Here is a 26,871-nt window from a genome sequence, read left to right as displayed (position 1 = left end):
GGGCGATTCTAGAATCAGAGCTTTGGGGGTGCTGAGCACCCAGAGAGCTGCCCAGCCAGGCAAGATAAACCTGTCTCTGTCAGTCCCTGCATCCTTAAATGTTGTCCCGAGTTCTCTCTGACTGTCACTTTGGTGCATTTAAACCCCTGTTCCTCCCTGTCCTCATCGTCTGTTGTATTCATCTCCATTATCAGTCATCATAATTTTACCATCTCTGTGTAAGTCTGCAAATTTCTTTATTAAATCATAAGATTCTTAAATTCATCAAGTCTCTCTGTGCCTGGGTCCTCGTCACAAAACATGACATCGCTGTTTTGTACATTTTAACACAATTTAATCCCCACATTTGTGAAAGAAAAGCAAAACACTTTTTTGAAAAGTCTGTAACAAAACCATCAAATCTGATAAAGGTTATTTAAATGCTGCTAAAGAAGAATGGATTGGAATAAAAAAAAAACATATTCTAACCTTAATTACTGGGTGAGAATAATGAATGATGCTCATAGTGAGTAAGAAGTAAACTGACTGCATTTTTTGGACAGAGATTCACATTTAATGTGTATGTATAATATAATACAGATACATAAAAAACACTCCCGAAACAGAATAAATTGTTACAAATAAATTATTACATAATATTAATAAAAACTATAAAAATGGAGGCAACTTTGCCTGTGGTAGAATGTATACAATGTGTACAATGTATGCAGATACTAATTTTAACTAATTTAATAATACTAATTTTCTGTTGTAAGATTTATGAGTTTCATGCTTTCATAGTGGTCCTTAGGAGAGCTTGACATTTTATCAGGTGGTACACACTGTAAAAAGTTTGAGAAACACTGATAAGTGTATGTGTGCTTTTGGAAAACATTTAAAGCTGCTGTACAGAATCTTTGAAACAAGCTTAAAACATTTTTAGAATATAAACAGAGCACTCTGCTTCTCTTTACAGCTCCTCACGTACGTACTGCCGCAGTCATACAGACAACTGGACGGTCCAAAAGTTGGCCTACCTATTACTGGCTGAGGTTTTAGTAGAGTTGTGGCTGAACCACATAAAAATATATCATTAATTTTAATCTCCCCAATCAATTATAATGTTATGTTGGAATGTTGTTAAAGAGGGTCAAAATGTTTCAACCCAGTTTGTTTTGCAGATTCTGTATAGCAGCTTTAATATAGGGAGGACACAACTTCCAGATTGTGTGAGTTTCTGTTGCGCCTGTCACTGTTCCCTGTCTGTTTTCTTACCTGGTTCTTCCTGACCTTGCCCTTTCTCCTCACATTCCCCTCTTTCCTCTCTCCCTCTTTGGACTGACAATCATACACAAATAGATTGTATTAAATTAGATGAAAAATTACATTAATATGAAAAAAATTCTATTAAGATCACTAACAAAAAGTCCTCTCTCTGTGTACTTTCAACCAAAAGGCAAATAACCAAACCACATGAACATCTAATAAAAGATATAAATATTGAAACACTGATCCAACATTATTCTTGATTGACGGATCATTTGATTTTACACTTTTACCTGAATGTGGCCCCTTTTTTTGAAAAAACTTCCTCATATCCATTATGAACCTGGCTGTCTCTCTGTACGCACACGCACACACACACACACACACACACAACAGGAGTTATAAGGTTAATGGGTATTCAGTCAGTTAGCTAGTTAGTATCCATTTAAAACAGGACAGTGGTAACAACTTTAGGCCACGGAAAATTTAAAGTTTTAGATTTTTAAATAGGTTATATACATTTCAATGGGAGGAACAGGACGGTGAAATGTCGCTGAATTTACTACAGAGCAGGACGGATTGTAGGGTAGCAAACATTGTCGGGAAACACGTTTTCAACACTGCAGGTTACCTGGGTGTAATGTTTTTCAGTTAAAAAGAAACATGGTCTGACTCCTACCTAACTATATAAAGAGTAACTGAAGGTTAAATGCAGCTAATATGTCCTGTTTTAAGCCAGGCACTCACACCTCCGCTCCGCTGTGTCTCAGCCACCATCGCTCTGGCAGCAAGAGCGCTAGAGCCAGAGCAGGAGAGAGCTGGAACAAACCATTTTGGGAGGGGGGGTTATCTATACTTTTGTTGTTAAAATGTTACGTCTCAAACAAGTACAGTACTGTACGCTTTTTATATTTTTAGTAGTGTGTCACACAAACAGCAAATATTGTCAAAAAAAGTAAGAAATCTTTGGGGGTGCTTTGATTCATTTTGGGGGTGCTGAAGCACCCCCAAAAATGGGCTAAAATCGCCCCTGTGTGAAACAATATGTCTGTAAATGGTTAAACTTCAATTCCACCTTAAACAAGCATACCAGTGTTTTTATATAATCTAAGATCTTCCAGATGTAATGAAGATGTTTATATTAAATAAGAATTCAAGACAAAAGTGATTAAATTCAAAGATATTGTGGCAAGCCCAATAAAGTTTATAAAAACAAGTGGAATGGGAGATTCTACACCTGGGTTCGTGTAACGTCACAATGAACCAGGATGGGAATATCTTCTGATGTATCGTCAGGAGTTATTTGGTTAGTTATTTTAAGACCCCAGTCTAAATTAACGGGTTTAAAGCTAAAAGTCCAATTTAACATGAAAACGTCATGTATAGAGTCAGATCTGATAAAACTAAAGTAAGGCTTTATAAGCTTTAAGTCTCACATATGTTTTTAGCTATGGTTTTATTGAATTATAACCTTCGCAATGAAACACAGAAGTACTTCAAGAATAAAAATATTAAATATGAAAGTTCATGATTTTACTTTTATGCAACCTTGGTGGCGAAACCAACCAGGGTTTGCTTGAAAGGTGTGACTGCTGAATCCATTGATATGCAAATATCAGTGGGTATTATATAAGGGATATCTAAATATGCACTAACTTACATACATTTCCATTAGATAATGCGTAAATGAACATTTAAATGTCTATTTTAGACCACTTTTTAGGAGCTTTTCTTTCCTCTTGCCTGAGAGAAGACAGCTTAAGCAAAGAAAGAAAAATCTATTTGTTAAAAACCTTCAAAAGCCAAAAAAAGTAGTTTGTTTGTGGTTTCCTGCTGGAAAGGTGCATTAAAATTTCATTTAACTGTGATAAGATTGTTAGTCAGACCACTAATGATGTCAGTACTTCTGTCTAGCTGTCCGTGTCAATGATAAAGTTGCATGGTCATCTTGAAAGGCAGAAGTCAACCCTTATGTCAGCATTTACTTTGGAGCTGCTTTTGAGGAACCACCACTTCCCACACGCTGGTAGGAAACACACCATAAATCCCTGCCATACATCAGACTCAGAGTCACAGAAAAGTCCACGATGAACTTCGCATTCAGCACACTGATCAGTACGTTTTGGTTACGCTGGCCCACAGAAGATTACCAGAGAAAGACCCACCCTTTTTCTTTTGTTTTTAACCACATAATGGAGTCTTTCCTGGGACAAATGCTTGTAAACTCCCACAGAAACATCCAGAAAGAAGCTTTGTGTTAATTCTGTTTTCTTAAACAGAATCTGTGACGAGCTAAGATTTGACACAACTCTGTTTTTACTCACCTGTCATCCTTTCTAGCCCTTTTAGTCGGGTTTTGGTCCTTTCACAAACAATATTGTAATTGGTGCTGATTCTGGTGGTTGCTCTGCTTTTTTTCTGCTGGACTTGAAAGCTGCCTTTGATACTCTAGGAGTCAAAGGTTTGCCTCTTAACTAATTTCAGTGTTACATCTAGAGTTATACTGTCTTGGGGCCTGTTCTTTTTTCTTTGTACATGCTCTCTCTACCTCCAGTTATTTGTCAACATAACCTCTCGAGTCATTGCCATGCAGATCATTTACAGTTGCATTTAGCTCTCGAATCTTAGAAATCACTGTTCTGTAAGAAAGTGCATATTCGATATATATTTAAAAAAACAAGAAAACAACGTTTTTTGCAGGTGATATTGTTTGTCCCTTGACTATTTACTGAGGGGTTAACAGATAAACTGGACTCTTTAACTACTTTTGTTACAACACATACTAAAATCTTTTTGTTAACCCTTTAAAACCGGTAGGAGCGGGCACGCTCTGTTTTGCGTAACTATTTTTAAATCCCGGTAGCTCTGCAACCACGTGAGCTAGCGCAATATTTTTTTTTGCATATGAAACCTGAGGAGTTGTACTTACATCTTATGCCATCAGCTTGTCCTAAGTCACAGTTTCCTTCCACATATAGCTTTGCAAAAACTGCATAAAAAGCGCTTGCAGCAACAAAAACATAATATTCCAGAAACACGCTTTGCCGATCCGATCAGCTGTTTGTAACACTTCCTACATTGGATTAGACGGCAGCGTGAACGATCGCATGTCCGCCATGACCTGCCCGAAACCGGAAGTGACGTCATTTTCGCGGAAATGTAGTTTTTTACGGTCCGGGCCTCAATGAGCCTATACTGGTGTTTTTAAAAGTTATCTTTGACTTTATGACTTTCTGCATCGTTTCTGGGATGCTTAGGACTCATATTGCACTGCTGGAAATAGTTTATTTTGATGCATATGCTGCTTTTTTGCAAATTTGCACTATAATATTTATTTTCGTTTTTCCTGCAGTGTATAAAAATTGGTGTATTTCAAAAATAAAACTATGAAGGCACTCAAAATAAATTTCCTGTGGTGGGAAACTATTTTGTGCAACTTTTTTGTATTTACAGTTTTGAGGGATAAGCCTCTTAAATTTCTCTAACTAGAAATATATGTTAAAAAAACAAAAACGATTTTCAATTTTTTTGTAGTTTATTGCACTTTTTTGCAATTTATGTAATCACTATGCACTTAATTCCTACATATTATTAAAATCTAGGCTGTAATGGTTGTATTGATGTATAGCAACTTGAAATGCTCCCAAAAATGGCACTACAGCATGTAAAAATATAATATAAGCTCTGGCGGACTTGGTTCTATGGTAGGTCTTAAAGGGTTAAATTTAATTTTATTATTATTTTTTAATAGAAAAGAGTTATGTTTACTTTTGTTTCTTTAATGCACTGTACACTAAAGTTAATCAATCATCTACTGCTAGTCTATTAATAGTGCAAAATGCTGCAGCCTGATTACTGACTGGGACAAAAAAGAGAGATGACATTTCTCCAGTATCAGCAGTCTTGCACTGGCTCCCTATTCAGTGTTTTTTGTGTTTTTAAACAGGGTTGCATCTACAAATGTAGAAGCTATGCTGAATCCATCTCACAGGTTATCTTAGATGGCCTTGAGTACACTAGGTTCACTGTAAACTGTTAAACAAACTCCCCCTGAAGGTACATGTATCATTAGTATGACCGTGACCCTCTGCTGAAGGTTTGATTGTTTTGCATTCCCGTTCGGCGTGGAGGTGGGCGGAGACTTTGTGATTCGCTCTCCCTCCCCGAGTCCCCTCCTCGGAAGTAGACGTATCAGTCTATATTCCGTTCTTTTATTTTTATATATTTTATATACAACAACCCCCTTTTATCCCGAATCACGATGGACGACTAAAGTGAAGTGCGGGTACCCGTTTTCACCCTTTTCTCTCGTCCTTGTACCGAGTGGACCGGATGAAACCCAACTGCGGTCTTCTCCGCTTCGCAGGGGAGGTAAGGCTCGAGGCTCCGGCTACTTACTGGGTCTGACTCAGCCATTTAAATGTCTCTGCTGTGTTGTTAACGCAGCCTGGAGACTCTTTTACGCACCGCAGCTGATTTTGTTTCACAACAGTGGAGAGTAGTGAACATTTTCAACTATGTTTGTGTTTTTAAACAAGAGCGAATATATAAGTAATAGCATGTTACGTCAGCTAGCGAACAGCTAGCCACGTCAGATTAGCTCAGCTCCAGAAGATAGCCGGATCCTTGGTTATATCATAAGGAAATGGTCGGTAATACACCTGCTCCTGAAGCCTCGGTGCTTCCCGAAGTGAAAGGGACTTCCCGGTTGGATATTCACGGTAGTTTCCTGATAAAAGGAGAAATTGTTTGATTTCAGTTTGTCATAGATTAGACGGTGACTGATGTGATTACGGTTAGCTAGGTTCAAAGCTAAAGTTTCAGATCGATAAGGTCACAAAGTTTAAGCATCTCCAGGAGCTTCAGTATCCCCAAAAAAAACACCCACGGCCCTGAATTTGATCCACAGCCTTACAGGAAATGTAGGGTTAGAACGTTTATATTTTCGGAGGGTTAAACAATACATTTAGATAAAAATTGTTCTCCATTTTTGAGAGATTAAAATGGTAAATTTACAGGAAAATGGTATGTTTTCTGAGGGTAAAAATGTTCATAGATTAAAGCAGTAAATTTGCAGGGAAAACGGATATAAAATTAATAAAATGACAAAAAAAAAAGATGTGTAGTTTGAAATTATATTAGTAATAGTACAGGTGGAAAACGGAATCTTTTTAGAGATTGAATGCTAAAGTTATAGATTTGTTTTTTAACCCAGAGATTAAAGTGAGCCATAATAAAGAGATTGTGTATATTTTCAGAGATTAAAATGGTACATTTACAGAAAACAATAATCTTGATAAATTGCAGGAAAAAATAAAATCTTTAGAAATTACAGTGGCAAAAGCACAGGGAAAGTAATACATTTTAGGGATTCCCGTGGTAAATTTACAGTATATTTTCTGAGATTAGTCAAATGACAGGGGGGAAATGTCTTATTTCTTTAGAGATTAAAGTGATAAAATTACACATACAAAATTCAAGCATTTGAAAAAAAAATTTTTTAATTATATGGATGTAACCAACAATATTATTAAGTCGCCCATGGGCATGTGACATCAGCTGTTTTGAGATCCATATTTGAAAAGCTCAAAATGACAAGAGCAATGGTGTAATTTGCAAATAATAATAATTTTTTGTTTTTAATTTATTGTTATGACCATTTATAATTAATAATCTCTTTCTGAATCCATTACAAATGATGTACACATATAAATGGGACATTTAGGACAGCTGCATGGAACAAGATACATTTAGTAAGAAATAGGTGACGTAAGACAGAAGTGGAATATAATCATCAGCTCCTCAGGGTTCAATTTATTCAATTTTGAAGAAGCCAGAAGCCTAGATGGCGGACTCATGACTGTGCTACCTTCAGTAAATGTTGTCACTTCTTTGTTGTTTTTAATCCCTCACTGAAAAATAAAGACGTATGCTTTGGAAAACCACATTTGTGGTCCTTAAAAATTATATCTTAAAGGTGGTTTTGTGAGTATAAAAGCACTGGTGCAGTCGCTCTTGGTGGCAATGTTCTGATATCCTGCCCCTCCAATTGTACAGGTAGCTGTATCCAGTGGGGAGGTAGGCTCAGCCCAGGGAGGACACAATGAAGTTCACCGAACCCTGGGGACGCCAGAGGCTGTCTTTTCTTTTGGAAAAGGCCGCCTCTAGGGAAGCCAAGATGTGGAAGGTCTATGTGCCAAAGAAGCCTTCATCACAGGTGAGATGCTTCCTCAAGTCACCCTTGTTTATGTAACTGATGTATTCACATAGCTAACTATTATGATTTGACAAAAACCAGTACGGGAATTGCACTACAGCAAATTTATATTTAATAGCATGTTTTCCATTAGAGCTGGTGCTGTTGGTAGTTAAAGCAGAATAATGAGGGTTATTGTTGGCTCGTCTATCCGATGGTTTTTAGCTTGGGATTAATGAACTATTTTCAGTTTATACATCAGAAAATTCAATAAACTACATTTTTCTCACATAGTTATGAGAGGTATTTGTAGACAGTGAAGCTGAGATAATAAACATTGGAAATACTGGAAAAATTGGTTGTTTGCATCATTGCTTGGCTGGGATTCTCGGTTCTTGGCTTGCCTTTCCCAGCTTCTCCCATTCTGTGCAACAAATATATTGTTAGCACCATGCAGCAAGAGAAGACCGTGAGTGAGTGGGGCTCACAGATATAGAGAGTGGAAGAGTATCCACAAATCTGTGCATACTAAGGCAAACGTGTATAGCTACATCTCAGCTGTTTAAAAGGAAAAAATGTATTTCTTCTTTAAAAGACAGATTACTTCTAAATAGTGTGAAGCGCAAGCTTTTGGTCCACTGGAATGTGTTTTTTTTTTTACATACGCTGACAACATTGTTTTAATCTTCAGTCAGTTTTAATGTGAACAACCACCACTGGAACGGAGATATATGGCAAAAATAATCAAAGTAAATATTAAACTGCCTCCAAGAACTGTGTTTGTAATCTGTTGCCTTTTTATCTCACTAACCCACCTGATTAGCACATTTTCCTTATTCTGGGACCTCCTCATTCACAAATGCAGTGTGAAATGACACAACTTTCCCACATGCAGCAGGAGAACTGTAAGTGAGGTGTGCAGATAGAGAGGGAGAAGCTTAAGGATGCAGGTAAATGACAAAGAGAAACTAGTATGTGTATCCGTAAATCGATCCATCCTAAAGGAAACAAAGAGGTGAATGTTTTACAGGCTGCCTAAATGGTTCTTTAGTGAGCTTTACTGCCACAAGGCCTCAGCCCTCACTGGCCATATTATGTAATCTTTCACACAGGCTTGGGTTTCCATCTACACACTGAAATATAGAGCCAAGAATTTAAGACGAGGCTACTGAAAAGAGCTGGCACCTTTTCAATTAATAGAGGTGCAGGCCAAGGGGTCGGCACTGAAAGGTCTTTAAATATCAGCACTGAAATATTGGACAAATAATACCGGACAGGTTTAATGTGTTAGGCGACTCAAAGTTCACATTTTCAGAGACAACACAGGTCCAACAAAACTGACTCAATTTCTGTTGATTATGAAATGATTGTCATTCTTTTTATGGCTCTCGAATGGTGCCATATCAGCATGTTGATAATGGAGTTGCAGAGAGTAGTCTGCTCCCAGACATTATCATAGACAGACACTGTGTAATCACAAAGCAGCAGGGCAGAAGAAACATGGCGTTGAGTCACTGAACAGTCACTCGGCCCAGCTGGTCTCGCCCCGTTTACTGGGAACGTCTCGACATGTTGTTATTTGACGTCACAGAGGTGTCGTTTCATCACACCCTCAGGTGGTCTCGCCCAGTGTATGTGCATGTTTTCACATGATGTCACTTACCTAGGATATTGCACAGTTCTGTTTATCAGATGGTCAAAAATAAGAAAATGTTTAGAAAATGGAGATTTTTTTTTAGTCAAGAATAACCCTCCTACATGCCTTTATAACATGAGCTATAACTAGTTTAGTTCGATTTAGATATATTCTGGTTTTTTTTGTATTTCGTCTCTACTTTAAGCCCAATTTAAGCTTAGCATTAGTGTCAGCTTAGTCTTATTTAGCTAAATATTAGGCATATGTCTCTAGCAACTAGTTCAGGTATGTTCTTCAAAAACACGTTATCTAGTTAGTGAAATAGGATTGGTTATTCAAACAAGCAGCATGAACCTTGTGCTGGGTTGGCAGGTTCAGGTGACCTTTTTCCTCTGTCTCGGGTCATGACCTGGGTCAATAATCCCCGTGTGGTGCTGTGGTGGATTTTGATTCCTTACTAACGTATTTTTCAGTTCAGTTCAGTTCAGTCACGTGTCTCGGTTGTTGTGTTTTCCAGCTGGTGGGGGTTTTTGTTGTTGTTGAAGGTGGTGGTGTTCTCTCAGGTATCACCCTGTTTCGTAAATACAGAAGGTTTTGTCTTTTTTGTCTGCTGAGGGCTGATACCATTGTCCAAATACACCCAGAGAGCAATGCAGCGGTAGTCATGATAACACATATAACATCACCTGCATTAGGTGACTCAGGTGTTTTTATGGTCCCATGGTTACGTGCGCTGGAGCAGGCACACGTCATGGCCAGAAGTATTCAGATTAGAGGTGAAGTACCTATTTATTTATCTAGCATATTGAAAAACAGTAGTTGAGTTGAGATGATTTAACAGTCCATGTATACGAGAATACAAAGACTATGAGAGAAGCATAGAACACAATAAACATGAAACATACTTTTTATCGTTTAGTTTGTAGCAAAGAAAAGGATAAAATAGAACTTTTCTACTGAAAGTTTGCAGTTCAGATTCACCTACTGCTGCATCAACAATGAGTTCAAGGGAGCTAACAGGACCCATCAGAAGCTATCTGGAGATAGCAAGATGTTTTGGGAGCTAAATCCTGGGAGCTAGGGTTAGACAACAACTAACTGGGGCTATATTTAGAGAAACATCTGGCTGAGTCTTATTTTAAATGCGGAAGAAGGTCAAGAATTAGTGTGTCAACCACTGTCTCTGTGTGGAAAAGCTAGAAACATGTGTTGAAAGGTCATTTTATACTGCAGGGATTTTAGTTTGGAAGGGTAAAAGGGAGAAAGTCACCTCTAGAGCTACCCTTCCCAATTTGGGTTGGGAGGGGTAGAGCTCCCCTGTCTGCATCAGGCATCCAGAAGGCGAAATAGATGCAGATAAAGAAGTGGAGCTCAAACAAACATTTATCATGTGAAAAGTGAAAGTTGAATAGAAAAAAATTCTGACTGAGAGCGGCCGTGACTTCCGGTTGACAAAAACCTTCATTTTGACATCTCTGTGTATTATGGAGGACTTGGTGGAGGGTAGAGACACCGTGTTTTTATTCTTTGGATACATTTTAAAAAAACTGCACAGGTTTAATACAACAACTCCAAACCTTAGCGTCCTGTTTAAACTTTTTAGGGTAAAAATGTCCTTCAACATACCCAAGAGTAACGACTACAGGTTAGGCTGGGTTTGTAACTTTTCATGAAGATTTCACATTCATTTAAATGAGGATTTTTGACACAGACTTTTAGACATTGAAAAAAATGGAATATATTTCATTTAATATACTATTTATACCCTTGAACAGGTATATTGGGAGCATCCACATAGGAGCTGCTTCAGTCATGACATTATCCACTTAGAAGACCACTGAGATTATTCTGACTAATACTTTAGTATTCAACCAGTAGCTTAAGTAAAATCAACCAGTATCTGAAGATTACGCCTGGCTAAAGACTGTTTAATCGCTGATTCTGCTATGTCAACATGTGCATTGTCACATGAGCTTCTATCAGGTGATGTCTAGTAAAGTTCAGGGCTGTAGAGCATATTTTGAAGCTGTAGAGCATATTTTGAAGCTGTAGAGCATATTTTGAAGCATCTCTGATCTGCAGAAAGTTCATCTGGAAACCAAAAGTAGACCTGGGTAGTTTTACTGGGTCAGAAACCTGCTTATGTTTGCATATAAAGTTTAACAACGAGGCGTTGCATATGTTACTGGAACACTGAAATTAACCTTACTTAAAATAGCAAAAAGTACTACAAACGAACCTGCCAAGCTCATTTGTAGTACTGAGCTGATAACACAGAAGCCAGTAAACTCCAGCAAATGATGTAACAGATAGTTATGATGTTTATCAGTGCCTTTAGCCCAGTTTGCAGGTGTGGAGCCCAGTGTTAGAGGTCAAGGAGGTAGTCGGTCTAATCAGGGTGTAAAAACAAGAGGAGTGCTCAAACACTACAGTCACAGTGAGCAAAAGTCACTAAGCAAAAAGTCAATGAAACATCTGGGACTAAATCTGGGACTCTCCACCATTTGACCCTAGAAGTGAAGAAGCTTCTTGGATGAGAAGTGAAATGTCTTCAAGCAACTTAAAGAAGTCCATACGCTTTTCTTTCCAAGCTCCTTAGACTACGATGACCTGGATGACTGAGAACCTTCACAGATGCCTTTTGGAGATCTTTAGTCATTTCGGATAAAAGTAAATCCAGACTTGGTGGTGAATTTCTGGGCTAACAGTCTTGTGTTGTGTAGCTTTTTGGCATTTGTAATTTTTTGTAAAAAGCATTTTTAGATTGGAAAATTTGATGAGTTTCTTAACTTAACTGGCACACCCTGCAGGAAGTTACAGGAAGCCTTGACCATCCCTCTGATAATAATGATAAGGGATGGCTGGCCAAAGTTACCCTGAAGACACTGCAGAGACTATGTAGCCAGTAAATTGTTAGAGAGAGATGAAAGAAGTTAATTTAAGCTGGTGTCTGGGTTACTTCCCTTAGCCTCTGACTGAGCTTGTCTTCTGTGTCCAGCCAGTACAAACAGGCTGGAAGTAGGCCAGTTGTTTTTAGTTTGGACAGTCAAGAGCTGAGAGGCCAGATGGTGTCACGTTGCAGATTAATTGGCCGGTGCATTCAGCTGTGCTTTGACCTTTGGCCTCTCCTGCAAGAAACTGTAAGCCACGACTTACAGAAGCTATGTGACAAATCAGAAATGTTTAAGTCTTAAGTTTTGTTATAGCATAGCGTGCTATAGCGTGTTATTTAAACACGGAAACATCAAAATAAAAACTAAATATCTTAAATCGTGGTTCATTCTGAAAATTGACCATTTAATGGCCAGTCCAGTACATTCACCAGCAGGTTTAAAGTGGACCTATTGTGCTCTGTCCTTTATTTTCATATACATATAGATTATAGTTCCAGAAGTTAACATTAGCATTTGTACAAGTGATCCCTGTGAGACAAAACCTCAGGTTTCAGTTTGCTGTGAACGCTTGGTTTGAGAACGTTTTTTCTACTCTTGGCTTTCTGTGATATCATAGTGGCTCAGAAGCCCCTCCCACTTGCTGTTTTTGATGACGAGGGTAGCCAGTTAAAATGGTTCGTTTTAGATAGAAGAGGAACTAAAGTACTCTAGCGGTAAGAGAGACAAAAGTTATTTTGAACTACTCTACTTAAGTAGAGTACAGGAATAAAATGTCCCCTTTAGGTTAGTGTCAGTTTTAGCACATAACTGACTATTACATGTAGTTATAGTGTCTGGTAATTTGGAGCTAATGGCAGCTTTGAAATGTAATTACCACCTTTGTCAAACCACTTTCACACACAAATGAACTTTTGGCTCATGTCTGGTGCACAGATGCCTGACTGTAATGAGTCCTGCTGATGTTTGGGTGTTAACAGGGTCATTGTTTTTGTAGAAACTTGCTGCTGTTGAGGTTTTTAGTGCCGTTTGATGGTTTAAGCACTGTAGCAATCTCAAAACCTCTTTGTGCGACAGGGGTAAAAAGCTCTGAACTATAAACTAAAATTATATTGTGCTTTGTAATCTGTGTTTTGTCACCAAAGAGGAAAGGTTAGATCAAATGTGTCCAATTCTCTTTTATGAACCAATGTAACTTTTAGTCCATCAGAGTGATTAAACTTTCAGGTGTCAAAATGCCTGTTTAGGGGTTAAGACTCTGTTTTTTTAGAGTTATTAAATGGTCAGAATTTGTGTTAGGGTTCGGCCCTGTAGAGTGATAGTTAAAAGGTTTGGTAATACATATTAATAATTGTCCACACACAGAAAGCCAAGGGGACAAGCTGGTAACACTGAATATGAAACAACATTAAGGCAGCTGATGCTCAGCAACACATCCACCGAGTCTCAAGAGGATGAACAGTTGACGAGTGTAGCAAAGAATAGATGGATGGGTGGGAAAAAAAATCTCTACTTGTTAATGATAGTATAGGGCAGGGGTGGGCAACTCCAGGCCTCGAGGGCTGGTGTCCTGCAGGTTTTAGATCTCACCCTGGGCCAACACACCTGAATCAAATGATTAGTTCATTACCAGGCCTCTGGAGAACTACGAGACATGTTGAGGAGGTAATTTAGCCATTTAAATCCGTTGTGTTGGATCAAAGACACCTAAAACCTGCAGGACACCAGCTTTCGAGGCCTGGAGTTGCGCACATGTGGTATAGGGTGACCAATCATCCTCTTTTTTTCCTTTTTCTTTTTTTTTTGTGCACTTGATGACTTGTAAAAGCCTATGTGACATTTTTTATTTCACCATTCATTAACCGGACAGAGAAGGCATCGTTTAAAAATGTAAACGTTTTTTTAAGCAAACACTAATATTAAAGTTCTTCATGACTGTGCCAAGTGTCCTCTTTTTTGGAAATCAAAATATGGTCACCGTATGATAGTAGGATTTGGCTAAAAAAAAAATCCATCTTTTGAAACATTATTTCTGTTTTATCTTCATTTAAAGCAGTTTTTCACCTGGTTTTATATGTCAGACCTGCACTTGTCACATTTTCTACTCGTTTATAATAAGGATGCGCTTTGTTTTTCCCAAAAGTCGGTACATTTCTTTGTTACAGCAACAAAAACTTTAATAGCTTAAATAAAGTTGAGGAGCTCGATAAAATGAAATATGACAACACGGAATTGTAGGAAAGACTACATTAAACCACTGTAGCCAAATATAATACAATAAAGGGGCTGAAAAAGCAGCAAATTAGTCCAGTAAATTCATTGTACTGCAGAATAATAAAAAAAAAGCACAGCAAAGGTCGAATAAGTTTAAAGTGGCTCAGTAGACATATATATTTTACAGTTTATTATTGTGCACATGGGTTTTGCAGTGTGTCGTCATGCTTTAACAGATTTTGTTGCAGGGTTATTTTCATTCTGCAGTAATTATATCATAAATGCAGTTAAATGGTTGAATGTTGAACCATTCAACCAACCAACAAATTAAAAATCCAGTGGAGTTTCCAAACAGAAAGCCTGTGCATGGCATATAAACCCATTTTATCTTAGTGTTACAAACTTGTGAGAATGGTGCGTCAGCTGGTGAATTCTTTCAGTTCTCAGATGCTTTACAGAAGGAATTCTTGGAATGTTTTTGAGGCAGATCTGCTGGCAAGTCTAATCCGCCTGCCAAGCTGATTTAAGATCCTGTTTGGCCCTTCAGTGGAAGTGTGTCAGTCGCAGAATCCTCCTCAAGATTGTCCTGAAATACCTGAAATCAGATTCCAGTTTGCTGTCTAACCCCATTTTGCCCTGTCGAGGAAGTCTTTGAGAAAATAAGGCTCTGCAAGATTTCCAGTTTCTTTGTTTCTTTGTTTTTTCCAACTTTGTTCCACAAATAGTTCAGTGTTGTGCATAACGCTGGGCTTAAACCTCAGTGTTTCTGCAGGACTGCGTTGTAGAAATGGTAATGGAAGATGACTACTAATAGTTATTATTAAATACAACACATTTAAGTAGCTTTCAAAACAAAAAATAAACAAGTTTTAAAAAAATTATAAATAATATGAAAATATATAAATAAAAATTGCACAGTGGCATACTTTGTTGTATGTTGTAGGGAATAATGAATGACATCGAACCCTTGAGTCAGTCTTAATGTTTTGGGTTTTTTTTGTTGTCTGCAGGATACAGACATCTCCCCGGCCCAGCGGGACGAGGCGGTGCGCTGGCTGACGGAGGTCCATGGCAGGCTGCAGCTGTACCCAGAGACGCTGGTGTTAGCTGTCAGCATCCTGGATCGCTTTCTCGCTCCCATCAAGGTACATAGAGAGCAACAGGTGTGCTGTAAATCCTGCTGTTAGCATGTGAGGGTTTGCAGAGAGCAGCCTAAACCTCCAATCAGAAAATCTGAGTGTAGGGAATCTTTTAAAAAGTAAATGTAATAGAACTCATAATAAACAGACAGTAAGTGAATGAAAAATGTGTGTTTAAGGGAGGGTTTAAGATTTCAGAGCCATTCACTTCACTTACATCGTTTACTTCACTTCGTGCCATCACCATGGCAACTTATGCTACAAAGCAGGCTATGTTTGCCTAACTAACTAATCATTCCTGCAAGAACACTTGATGGTTTTTAGAGCCTGTCTAAGACTGGGCTTGTCAAAGGTTTGATGGCTAGCTGCCAGTTTAGGGAGCTCGCAGACAGTTGACGACTACAAAAGGAAAAAATTTAACCATCAAACAAAATCATTTCCAAACCACTGATTTAGCATTAATTTGCCTTCAGAGTAAAAGTTATGTCTTGCTGTTGCCAGAACTCTGCAAGCACAGTAGTCTGCAAATGACCAAAGCAATTGCCATTGTGTTTTTGGTGCACCTAACAACAGCCTCCAGCAACCACTCATCAGGCAATTGGGGAATACACATTTCTGGGAAACAAGCTAAAAGTGTAAAGTCATTTTTAAGGCTCGCGTTGATGGTGTTTTCCTGTAAGCATATATCAAATGACAGACATTTCTTTTTCTTCATTGTTGTTTAGTTTCATTTGTTCTAAAGAAATCTTCACTACAATCAAACGTTTGTCAGTCTTAGACCTTTATCAGGATACTGAAACTCAGATATGAGATACAGCAGATAAACATCGGACTCTGCCACCAATGAAGGTCATCTTATTAACAACAGAGTGAATGTAGGCCTTGATGTTCAGACTGCCACTTTTATAAAACGTATAACATTTATTAAAGTCCTTTTTATTCCTCAGCAGCCTCACGTAGTCCAAAATCATGAATGAGAGTGATAACATCTCTGTAATTCTGGTTTCCTCCAGATACTCCAGAATATGAAAATACTATGAATATCCTATGATCCTAGTGTTACGCAGTTTTCTCTCTGGACTTGAAATTATTAGACTAGATTAAATGTATCATGTTAGATACAATCTATATACCTAATTTGCATTAAGGTGCAATCTTTTTATTGTAAACACAGCATTTATTTGGCTGTTTGTCAGCCAAATAAATGGCCCTTAAGTCTCTCGGCTGGTTTGGGAACACTCTGATATTCTCCTGGAAGAACCAGAATAGTAGCTAAAAGTGAACCCAGAGAGTAGATGGTGAAAAGTTTTTCAGATTGATTAAATATATAATCCTTAAATTATACGTAACTGATTAATCATGTTAACTGTTGTCAGGCCCGTCCAAAGTACCTGCGCTGCATTGCCATCGCCTGCTTCTTCCTGGCTGCCAAGACCTGTGAGGAGGATGAGGTGAATATAGACACACACACTCTAGATTGTAGGCAGTGCATCAGGACAGTTAGAGCTGACTCCGTGTGTGTGTTTGCCAGTGTGTGCCATCACTGAGGGAGCTCGCCGCCTCCAGCGGGTGCGGCTGTTCTCCCTCAGAGATCCTGAGGATGGAGAGGATCATCTTGGACAAACTGAACTGGGACCTGCACACAGCCACAGCGCTGGACTTCCTGCACATCGTACGTCTAATCACACACAAGCACAAATGCTTACACAGTATTACTTTTTAAAGTGATTAAAGTCAGCTAGTGACACCTGGGGGCAAAAAGAAATTCCTGCAGTTTTCTTTCTGTTTTTATTTTAATGCACTTAAATCCAGTTTTTAGAAGTGCTTTTTTGTGCTGTTGTTGCTTCTAATTCAAACCAGTCTGCAGTTAATTTCACAGATTCTCTTTTCTTCATTCAGATCAATAAATTTTTCCTCTCCTTCCTCTCCAGTTCCACGCGATGGTGCTGTCGTGTCGCTCCGGGTTCTTGGATTCCATGTTGGGACTTAACCGCTCTCAGCACCTCGCCCTGCTCACTCAGCGACTCTACCACTGTCTGGCTGACCACACAGTCATGCAGGTACGCACACACTCAGTATTTCTTACTTTACAGATTGAAGATATTATGCCTTCAGCACGGAGCCTTTCATACCACTTTTCATTTAAATATTAAGATAACACAATAAATAATAAAATTATGATATTTATGTATATATGCAGTGTTATGACCTCAATGTCAGGGCCTGTCTTGGCTAAGAGTGAGTCTTTGAAGGGTTAATAATCAATAAAAATAACAGCTTATAGTCACCCCACAGTGGAAAGCCCCTACTACTATTTTGCTAACAAGCTAGCGCTGGCAATTTATGTCACAGGTTTTCCCTGCTGGCTTGCTCACTGGCCAGGTTGCTGGTGTGTAGATCTGATCTTGTCCTGCTGTAATGGATGCTTTTTTTCTGCTCTGAATATTTGCTGTGAGCTCTAGGGTCACTCTGACTAGAACCTGCAGAGCAAGAACCAGGTCACAAACTTGCCACACTTACCAAAAATATAATCTTTATCATAGGAAACACAGCATACCACAGTCATTTATCAAAAGTGTGTTTATAAAACACATTTGCTGTTACAAGCTGTGACTCCAGACCAATTTAATGGCACCAAACCTTTAACAAACCTTTAACATTTCCACTTTCACTCGCTTCTCTTTTTATTTAATGTGTCATTTTGTAAGCTTAACTTGAGCTTGGTTTTTGAGCACGTTTGTCCCTCATGTGTTTCCATAGCTCAGAGGATCCATGCTGGCTTTGGCCGTCTTCACCCTGGAGCTGGAGAACTGCTGTCCTGACTGGCTGGCTCTCACTATCGAGCTCCTGAGGAAGGCGCAGGTATCAGTCTGTCAGTCTTTGGAGCTCTGTCATAGTTTGGTTTATCTCTGAAGACTTCAGGCGTTCATGTGACCTCTTTAGAACAACTTCTTTGTGGGATTGGGATTTGACTGTAGCTTTCCAATGTCATTATAAGTCTACACTGATGGGCAGCCATGTTTAACATACAAGATGTGTCAGAGAGCAGCAAGGGGAAGTAAAAGCTGTTAGGCTTGTTCCTCTATTTGCTGTTCAGTAGTTAAAAAAAAAAAAAAAGAAAAACAAGCACACACACATTGTGCAATATTTCTCTGGTGTGGCATGATAAGAAAAACCTGGAATCTGATTGGTTTTTGTCATCCTAAGTAAAAACGACCAATAACTATAGGCAAAGAAAGACATTTGAGGCTTTAGCCAAGCAGCAGCTGCAGATGTAAAACCATTTACCTCATTTAAGAAAGTAGAACTTTAAACTGCTGAACAAAAAGGAAACTGTGGTCCTCAAGTTCATTGAGTTCCTTTCCAAGTTCCTGTTAGCATTAAAAAAACAAACCACAAAAAAACAACAAATTATGTTGTTGTTGTTTTTTCTGTTTTTGCTTGTTTGTTTTGTTTTTTTTCTTAAATTAGTTTTGTCATTTATTTTTCCATGGCTCACTCTGGATGACAGGAAGACAAACAGGCTGAAACACAGAGGAAAAAAGAGCAAACAAATACCAGCAGAGGGCGCTACACCTGCAGCATGACTGTAGCAGAAAGGGAAGAAGTACTGTGAGGAAAAACGAGAGGAACTAATGCAACAGTTTCTATACTGAGCATCATGACTTTCAGGAGGAGAGCTCTGTTGTCAGACAAAGGGCACCAGCGGTCACCTCACTCATATTAAACACAGATTTGTGGAGGGCCTTCTCTTTGTTTTTACCTCATTCTTTACTTTGTGGCTCATCAGAGTAGAACTGTAGGGAAATGGGAAATTTATAGTTTTCAGGGTTTTTATTGTTATTGTTTTTATCGTTAACTCGGTTTTCCTGGGTCTTTTCCCGTGTGTTATGAATAAATCTTCTTTTTCTTTTGGTAGCGGTACTGGTTTTATTTTGTTGTATGTATCCGCGACACCTTAAAGGCGGGTCCATGAAAATATTGTTGGACATAAACCGGCCCGTGGCACAAAAAAGGTTGAGGATGGATGGAGAGGATCTCCATCGAATGACTTGTGTTTTACAGTAATTTGTCAAAAATACAAAAAAAATGTGACTAGGTGTAAGAAAGAAAAACAGCTCTGTCCCTTAAATACTGAAAGGATATTTTACTGTATATATTAAATTCACTGTTCTGAAACCAGGAACTTTAAAGGTGGAATATTTTTATGTGTTTTCTATATTAGCGTGTAACATGCTTATTGAAGTAGGATGAAGGGATTTTAACTGGAATAGGTAAATAAATTTTCCTTCTTCTTACTTTTGATGAGAAAAGTGGCAGAGCGTAAGTGGTGTCCACACAGGAAGTCATCCTCAGTGGCGTCAAAGCACTGTCATTTGAAAAGAGTCCTGGTGGTGTGGAGTGGGCGAGCCTTAAGTTTTCTGAATGTCCAGGCGAACAATTGAAGTGACTACCAATGAGAGCGCTGGATTTTGCTTTTTGATATGTGGCAGTAAATATATTAGAGGGTTACCCAGGCAACAGGAACCTGGTATGTCTGCTGTCAACTGACCATCAGCGACAAAGCACAGGTCACATGACAGCCATTCAGAAGCGGTGAACAAAGCAGCTGCGTCCTCATAATCTGTGTGTACATGAAGACACTTTTAGTTTCGTTTCATGTCTGTAGTATTTTGTCCACATAAAGCAGCGATGCATCACCTTGGCCACAAAGAAATAGGCAACCACTGCAGTTTAAGCCAAAGCATAAAGTCATTTTTGACCAAACCTAAATGGGGAACATGTTTTTACTCGGTAACAGATTAAAGATGATGACACGTATGTCTCGGAACAATGGCAGCCTGTCCACGTATGGACTTTTTCACCTTTTAAAATGAGAAAATGTTGATTTTGTGTAGCAGGAGGATGAAAAATTGTGAACACAAACATGAACGATTCCACTAGAAGTTAAGACTATTTTACAAGCTGCGGTGATCAAACTGAATTTTACTAGTTAAAGGCGAGCACACATGCTTCTGTCCATCACATCAGCTCAGGGCTGCAGAGCTAGTGTAAAGATAAGTCTCTCTCTCTGTTCCTTAGATCGACAGCTCTGAGCTGATTCGCAGCCGTGAGCTGGTGGCTCGTAGTCTTTCCACACTGAGAGCTCCCCTGCCTCCGAACACCGTGTACATCTACCAGCCCCCGCAGCCTACACCACCCTGCTGCACACTGGGTATGTTTGACTTCTACATGAGAGCTGCTTATCAGATTTTGCTGGAGGACAGTGTCTGAAATCTTTCTTGAAGCACATTATGCTACTGAGCCAGTCACCAACTCAGACCTGTGAAAGTGTTTTGCCACTGAGAAAAAAAAGTAGTTTTCTTAGTAAGCCACATTTTATATTCATAAAGCAAGTGTTAGCATCAGAGGGCGTGAGCTGTATTTGTGACGTCCTCTTTTGTAGGGACCATCACCTCCACCACCGAGTCTTCCAGGGACCATGTCACCTCTGCCCACCCACAGTCTACTGCTAGTGGTGGGGAAGAGGAGGAGAGCCAGCAGCCCTTGAGTGTCATCTCCTCCTCCTCCTCTGCAGACAGCAGCATCCCAGCCCTGCTTTCTCCCCCCAAACACCTCCGCCATCTTAATCACCTGCAGAAGGTCACACTGCGCTGCAAGGCCTCGACCAAACGCAAGGTGACTCTATTTTCTTCTCACATTTGATATTAGGCTGGACCTGTTGTTATTTCCTCTGTTTCCTGTCATTTATGCACTGTTACACTTTTTTCTCCTCTTGATGATGTCAGACAGAAGGGAAGCCTCAAGAAGCCTCACTCTGGCTTCCACATCACCCACCTGATGTTCAAATATTCTAATTGCTAGGGTGAATTACTCAGACAAGTTAGTTAGAAGGGGATGAAATGGAGTTAAATGAGGCTGCTTCAAACAGAGGCTGAACTGAGCGGCTCAGCTGGGAACAAAAGAGGCTTATTCTGAACTCTGAATCATGCAAAGCTACCCTAGAATAAAAATATGGAGCTGAAAATAAGCAGAATATGGGAATCAGTAGCTGTAGCAATAAATATCTCTCTCCCTGTCCAGGTGGAGGAGATGGAGGTGGATGACTTTTACGATGGCATTAAACGTCTCTACAACGAAGACGTCACCACCACCAATACCACCGCCGTCCAGGAAGGGGCAAAAACGCCAATAGCCGGAGGAGGAGTTTTGCCAGCTCGACTGGAAGGCAGCTCCTCCCCCTGCCCACCTCTGCAGCCAGCCAGCGCCTCCTAGAGACCAAACAGGAAGCTGTCTGCCAAAATCGCCTTGACGCCAACATCATCTTCCTGTTTTCAGGAAACTGTCGTGGAAAATTAAATCTTTCCGACTAAAAAATGTAAGCCTGAGAGATTCCAAGTAAAAAGCAGCAGCTCCGAAGGGAAAGTTGCCCGTCAGAGTTGCCGCTAAAAAGAAGATGATGTTAGTGGTTAAGACTGTTTTGGTTGCGGTGAAATGACCCCCGTCCCACTCTCCCTCCCCCTCCCAACTCTGTGTGATGCCGAGCTGTTCGGGTGGCCTGCAGTCAGCTCCCATCATCCCCTGCAGTAGGGACAACAGAGCCCCAAAAAAATATTTAAACATTCAAAAACTAAAAAACCTGCCGCTGCTACTCTGTTCTTATTAATTCTATTTGTTGAACACAAACATGAGAATCTAAAAAATTATAAGTAGAAAATACTGAAAAAAAAACCCTAGACTTGACTTCCTGCGTCTGTTTGTCACCTTATATTTGTCTTTATTTTCATATATTTATACTTTTATCCCGTCCCTCCTCACTCTGCCTATTTATAACATATTCATAGAGTCTGAATCAACCGTATGAAGGTTTGTGTAGATTATCTGTAGTTTTCACCCTTTTGGCGGGGAATTTTTTTTTCCCCCGGTAAAATCTGATTGTTAAAAAGATGCTAATATAAACATTTATTTTCCTTTCAAGCTTGTTGTGACACTCAACTGAATGAACGCGTGTTTCGGCCACCAAACGTTCGTTTACTGTTTGTTTTGGGGCCCGAAAAGCAGCTATTTGTGGATTGTGTGTTTTGAAAAAGTAAGAAAACAATCTGGCTGTGATGCATGAGTTAATAAAAAAAAAAAAGAAAAGAAATCAACTCTGACTTATCCTGGCTAACATGATGTTATCCAGCTACATTTATCCCAATCCTGAGTTGTGTTTTTTGGTTAAGCGGCTGCTTAAAATTAATAGACAGATATGTGTTTTAAGCTGTTTTTTCTTTGGAATTGAGTGACTATCTTTGCTTTGATGTTCAAAGCTAAAACACGCTGTGTTTTTTTTTTTTTTTTTTACATCCCTTCATGTTCAGTATATTTTCCTTCATGAAAAAAAGCTCTGTTGTTCCTGCTGTAGGAGTTGTCGGTGGCCATGCCAGGTCCCTGAACGCACCACGGCACCAGTAAATAAAGAATATGAAACTGAGCATGTGCTGTGTCTTCCGTTTGTTCCAGATTACTTTCACACAAACTGCAAAAAAGGACAGTGTTATACCCACAGCTGTCGGAGATTTTTGGCTTTGCTATAGAAGCAGTAAGGCGAGCTCCTGATGTCATTTCAACACTAAAAATCAAAGTATAAAGTAGAGCAGGGCGATATGACCAAAAATATTTATCACGATATACATTTGAAAATTTGCGATAACGATATAACTGACGATATAATTGACACTAGACAAAATACTTTACAACTCCACAACTTTATTAGTGCAAAAAACCCCATCAATGTATTTTCACTTAAACAAGCAGCTGTTTTTTATGTGCATTAAAGTTATATAAAAATGTAACAGTGCAAATTCCTTGCTGACAGTTTAACCAAAAGGCATTTCCAGTGGAAATTGGCCGACATATCCTCAGCATAACCATGTATAATATCCACAAAACTTAAAGAGGTTATGCACACAATATGGTAATATTATGTTGAAGCACAGTAGTATCACTCAGAACAGCTTGAGTAGCAGACTCCAGGGAGTAGCAGCCCAAGACAAGGTATTCTACTAATTTGACAAAACTGAAGACAAAAAATTTTTTTTTTGACAAAACTGAAGACAACAAACGACACAAGAAGGAAGCACACATATCTACGGAAAAAGAAACGAACACCAGACAATTGGTAGCTTGTTGCACCAAAACTGAAAAATAAGCCACTAGGCCAAGGCTCTTCCAGCAGCCACTAGGCCCAGGCTCTTCCAGCAGCCACCAGGCCCAGGATCCTCCAGCAGCCACCAGGCCCAGGATCCTCCAGCAGCCACCAGGCCCAGGATCCTCCAGCAGCCACCAGGCCCAGGACCCTCCTGCTCCACCAGGCCCAGGACCCTCCAGCAGCCACCAGGCCCAGGACCCTCCAGCAGCCACCAGGCCCAGGACCCTCCTGCTCCACTAGGCCCAGGACCCTCCAGCAGCCACCAGGCCCAGGACCCTCCAGCAGCCACCAGGCCCAGGACCCTCCTGCTCCACTAGGCCCAGGACCCTCCAGCAGTCACCAGGCCCAGGACCCTCCTGCTCCACCAGGCCCAGGACCCTCCAGCAGCCACCAGGCCCAGGACCCTCCAGCAGCCACCAGGCCCAGGACCCTCCTGCTCCACCAGGCCCAGGATCCTCCTGCTCCACCAGGCCCAGGATCCTCCAGCAGCCACCAGGCCCAGGCTCTTCCAGCAGCCACCAGGCCCAGGCTCCTGCAGCAGCCACCAGGCCCAGGATCCTCCAGCAGCCACCAGGCCCAGGCTCCTGCAGCAGCCACCAGGCCCAGGATCCTCCAGCAGCCACCAGGCCAAGGCTCTTCCAGCAGCCACTAGGCCCAGGCCCTTCCAGCAGCCACTAGGCCCAGGCCCTTCCAGCAGCCACTAGGCCCAGGCTCTTCCAGCAGCCACTAGGCCCAGGATCCTCCAGCAACCACTAGGCCAAGGCTCAACCAACAAGTTAATCAACAGTGACTTCAACGGGCCATCACAAGGAAATACAAATCTCATCATTTTCAAAATGCCGCCTAAAAGAGCAAACCCAGGAGTTGAAGAGGAGTTGGAGGAGATTAAGAAATCGCTTAATTTCATGTCTGATGAACTGAGCAAAGTGGCTAAACAACAAGGTATGCTACATGACCTAATGGATGAAATAAAACAACTAAAAAACCTCATAAAGGACAAGGACAAGAAAATAGACGACTTGGAACGGCGAATCGAGGACCTTGAACAATACACAAGAATGGATGATTTAGTCATAAGTGGACTGGAGACGCAACACCGAACCTACGCCGGAGTAACAGCTGGGGGAGGTAAAGATGGTGAAGATGCCCTGGTAGAGGAGCTGCAAACGCTTGAACAGCAAGTGATAAAATTCCTTCAAACGAAGAATGTAAGTATTCAGAGCCATCATATTGCAGCATGCCACACGCTCCCCAGGAAAGACAGTAAAACAAAGCCATCAATTATTCTTCGGTTTGTGAGTCGCAAAACAAAGATTGAGTTACTGAAACAGGGTAAGAAGCTTAAAGGGACTGGTGTGTATTTAAATGAACATTTAACGAAAAAGACTGCTGAAATTGCAAGACAGGCACGCAGCCTGAGAAAACAAAATAAGATACAAGCGACATGGACGAGAAACTGCAAAGTAATGATAAGACTAAATGGCAATCCCGAAGAAGCGAAAGTTGTGATGATAAGAGAACTCAAAGACTTAGAGCAATATAAATAATCAGGAATCTGCTCTGGAATCTATTGGAAAAGTGACGATTGGATAATGAACAATGGGTATGGAAAGTGTTTCTGGCCTTACGGCTCAAAAAACAACAACAAAAACAAAAACACATAAATGACAAGTTTGGACACAGATTATAGGTTTCCATTCAGAGATATTGAAGAGGAAGAATTTGATTATGAAAAGGACTGTCAAGGTGGTTATTTTGCCACACACGCTGAGAAAACGAACTTCAAAACGTTTAACTATGCAGAGCACAACATGCATGACCCTGAAAGTAACATTGACCCAGATACCCACTTCTACAATAACACCAATAATACTTGTGAGTACTATACAGATGACCAATTCAATATGAATATTAAAATGGCAAATGCATTGTCGGTCATACATTTCAATAGTAGAAGCCTGTATAAAAATTTTTCTAAAATTACAGAATGTTTAAGTAAGTTAAAAAAGTTTAATATAATTGCAATATCAGAAACATGGCTCGATAATGAGAAAATTAGTGAAATGGGACTGGAAGGATACGAATTATTTACAATGAACAGGGTGAATAAAAAAGGAGGCGGTGTTGCCTTATATGTAGATAAAGTTTTGAAATGTAGTCTGATTGAATGTATGTCAAGCACCATAGATAACGTATTGGAATGTGTCACTATTGAAATCCATGTTGAAAAAGCTAACAATATAATTATGAGTTGCATCTATAGGACACCAGGTTCATGCCTTGAGACATTCAATGAAAAACTTGCTGCTATGTTTAGCAACCTAAATGATAAAAAAGTGCAAATAATTTGTGGTGATTTTAATATAGATTTGCTAAACCCAAATGGACATCAGAAAACAACAGATTTCATAAATACAATGTATAGTAACTCCCTTTTCCCTGTAATTATAAAACCAAGTAGAATAACAATTGATACAGCTACATTGATAGATAATATATTCACAAATAAAATTGACCATGAAATAGTAGGTGGACTTCTTATAACTGATATAAGCGATCATCTTCCTGTTTTTGCAATTTTTCAAAATTATTTTGGGATTAAAACTAAACAAAAGAATCAAATATTTGATATGATACGACTTAGAACAACAAGAGCCATTGCTGCCCTCCAGGTGGACTTAAAGGAACACAATTGGAATGAGGTTTTTGCAAATGAAAATTCAAATAGTGCATATGATGCATTCTTATCAACTGTAATTTCACTATATGAAAAACATTGTCCTTTAATGAAAATCACTAGAAAGCATCACAGATCAAATAAGCCATGGATCACAAAGGGGATAGAAGATGCATGTAAAAAGAAAAATAATCTATATAAGAGATTCATAAAACAGAGGACAAAAGATGCTGAAATAAAGTACAAGTTATATAAAAATAGATTAGTAAATATTATAAGAACAAGTAAGAAAGAATATTACCACAAATTATTGGAGCAAAGTAGAAGTAACACACAAGAAACATGGAGGATATTAAATAGTATAATCAAAAAGGGCTCAAAAAATAAGAATTATCCAGATTATTTTAAAAAAGATAAAGATATTGTGCTTGATAAAACTAAAGACATTGCAAATGAATTTAATGATTTCTTTGTAAATGTTGGCTTTAATTTAGCAAAAGAAATTCCAGAGTCAAGAAATAATAACGACCTAAATAAACATATTACTCAGAATGTGTCCTCCATGTTTATTGGTGCTGTAACTCATAGAGAAATAATTAACATTGTGAAGACATTTAAAAATAAAAAGTCCACTGACTGTTTTGGTATTGACATGATATTAGTTAAAAGTATTATAGAA

The 26,871-nt window shown here is 39.4% G+C and overlaps 1 protein-coding gene across 1 annotated transcript; it reads left to right on the top strand.

The window, feature by feature from the left end:
• Positions 1-5,387: 5,387 nt before the first annotated feature.
• ccni (cyclin I) lies at positions 5,388-22,468 on the top strand. The gene is made up of 10 exons (XM_006782096.3): positions 5,388-5,616; positions 7,303-7,462; positions 15,193-15,327; positions 16,698-16,772; positions 16,853-16,993; positions 17,253-17,381; positions 18,082-18,183; positions 20,404-20,536; positions 20,768-21,000; positions 21,406-22,468. Exons 2-10 carry the CDS (start codon positions 7,349-7,351, stop codon positions 21,595-21,597), a joined length of 1,254 nt encoding a protein of 417 aa, XP_006782159.1. The 5' UTR covers positions 5,388-5,616; positions 7,303-7,348; the 3' UTR covers positions 21,598-22,468.
• Positions 22,469-26,871: the final 4,403 nt, after the last annotated feature.

This window comes from Neolamprologus brichardi, chromosome 7 (assembly GCF_056152115.1).
Source record: "Neolamprologus brichardi isolate AB-2024 chromosome 7, ASM5615211v1, whole genome shotgun sequence".
Taxonomy (NCBI): Eukaryota; Metazoa; Chordata; class Actinopteri; order Cichliformes; family Cichlidae; genus Neolamprologus; species Neolamprologus brichardi.
Note: the sequence above shows the minus strand (reverse complement) of the source record. Positions and strands in the feature narration are given on the sequence as shown.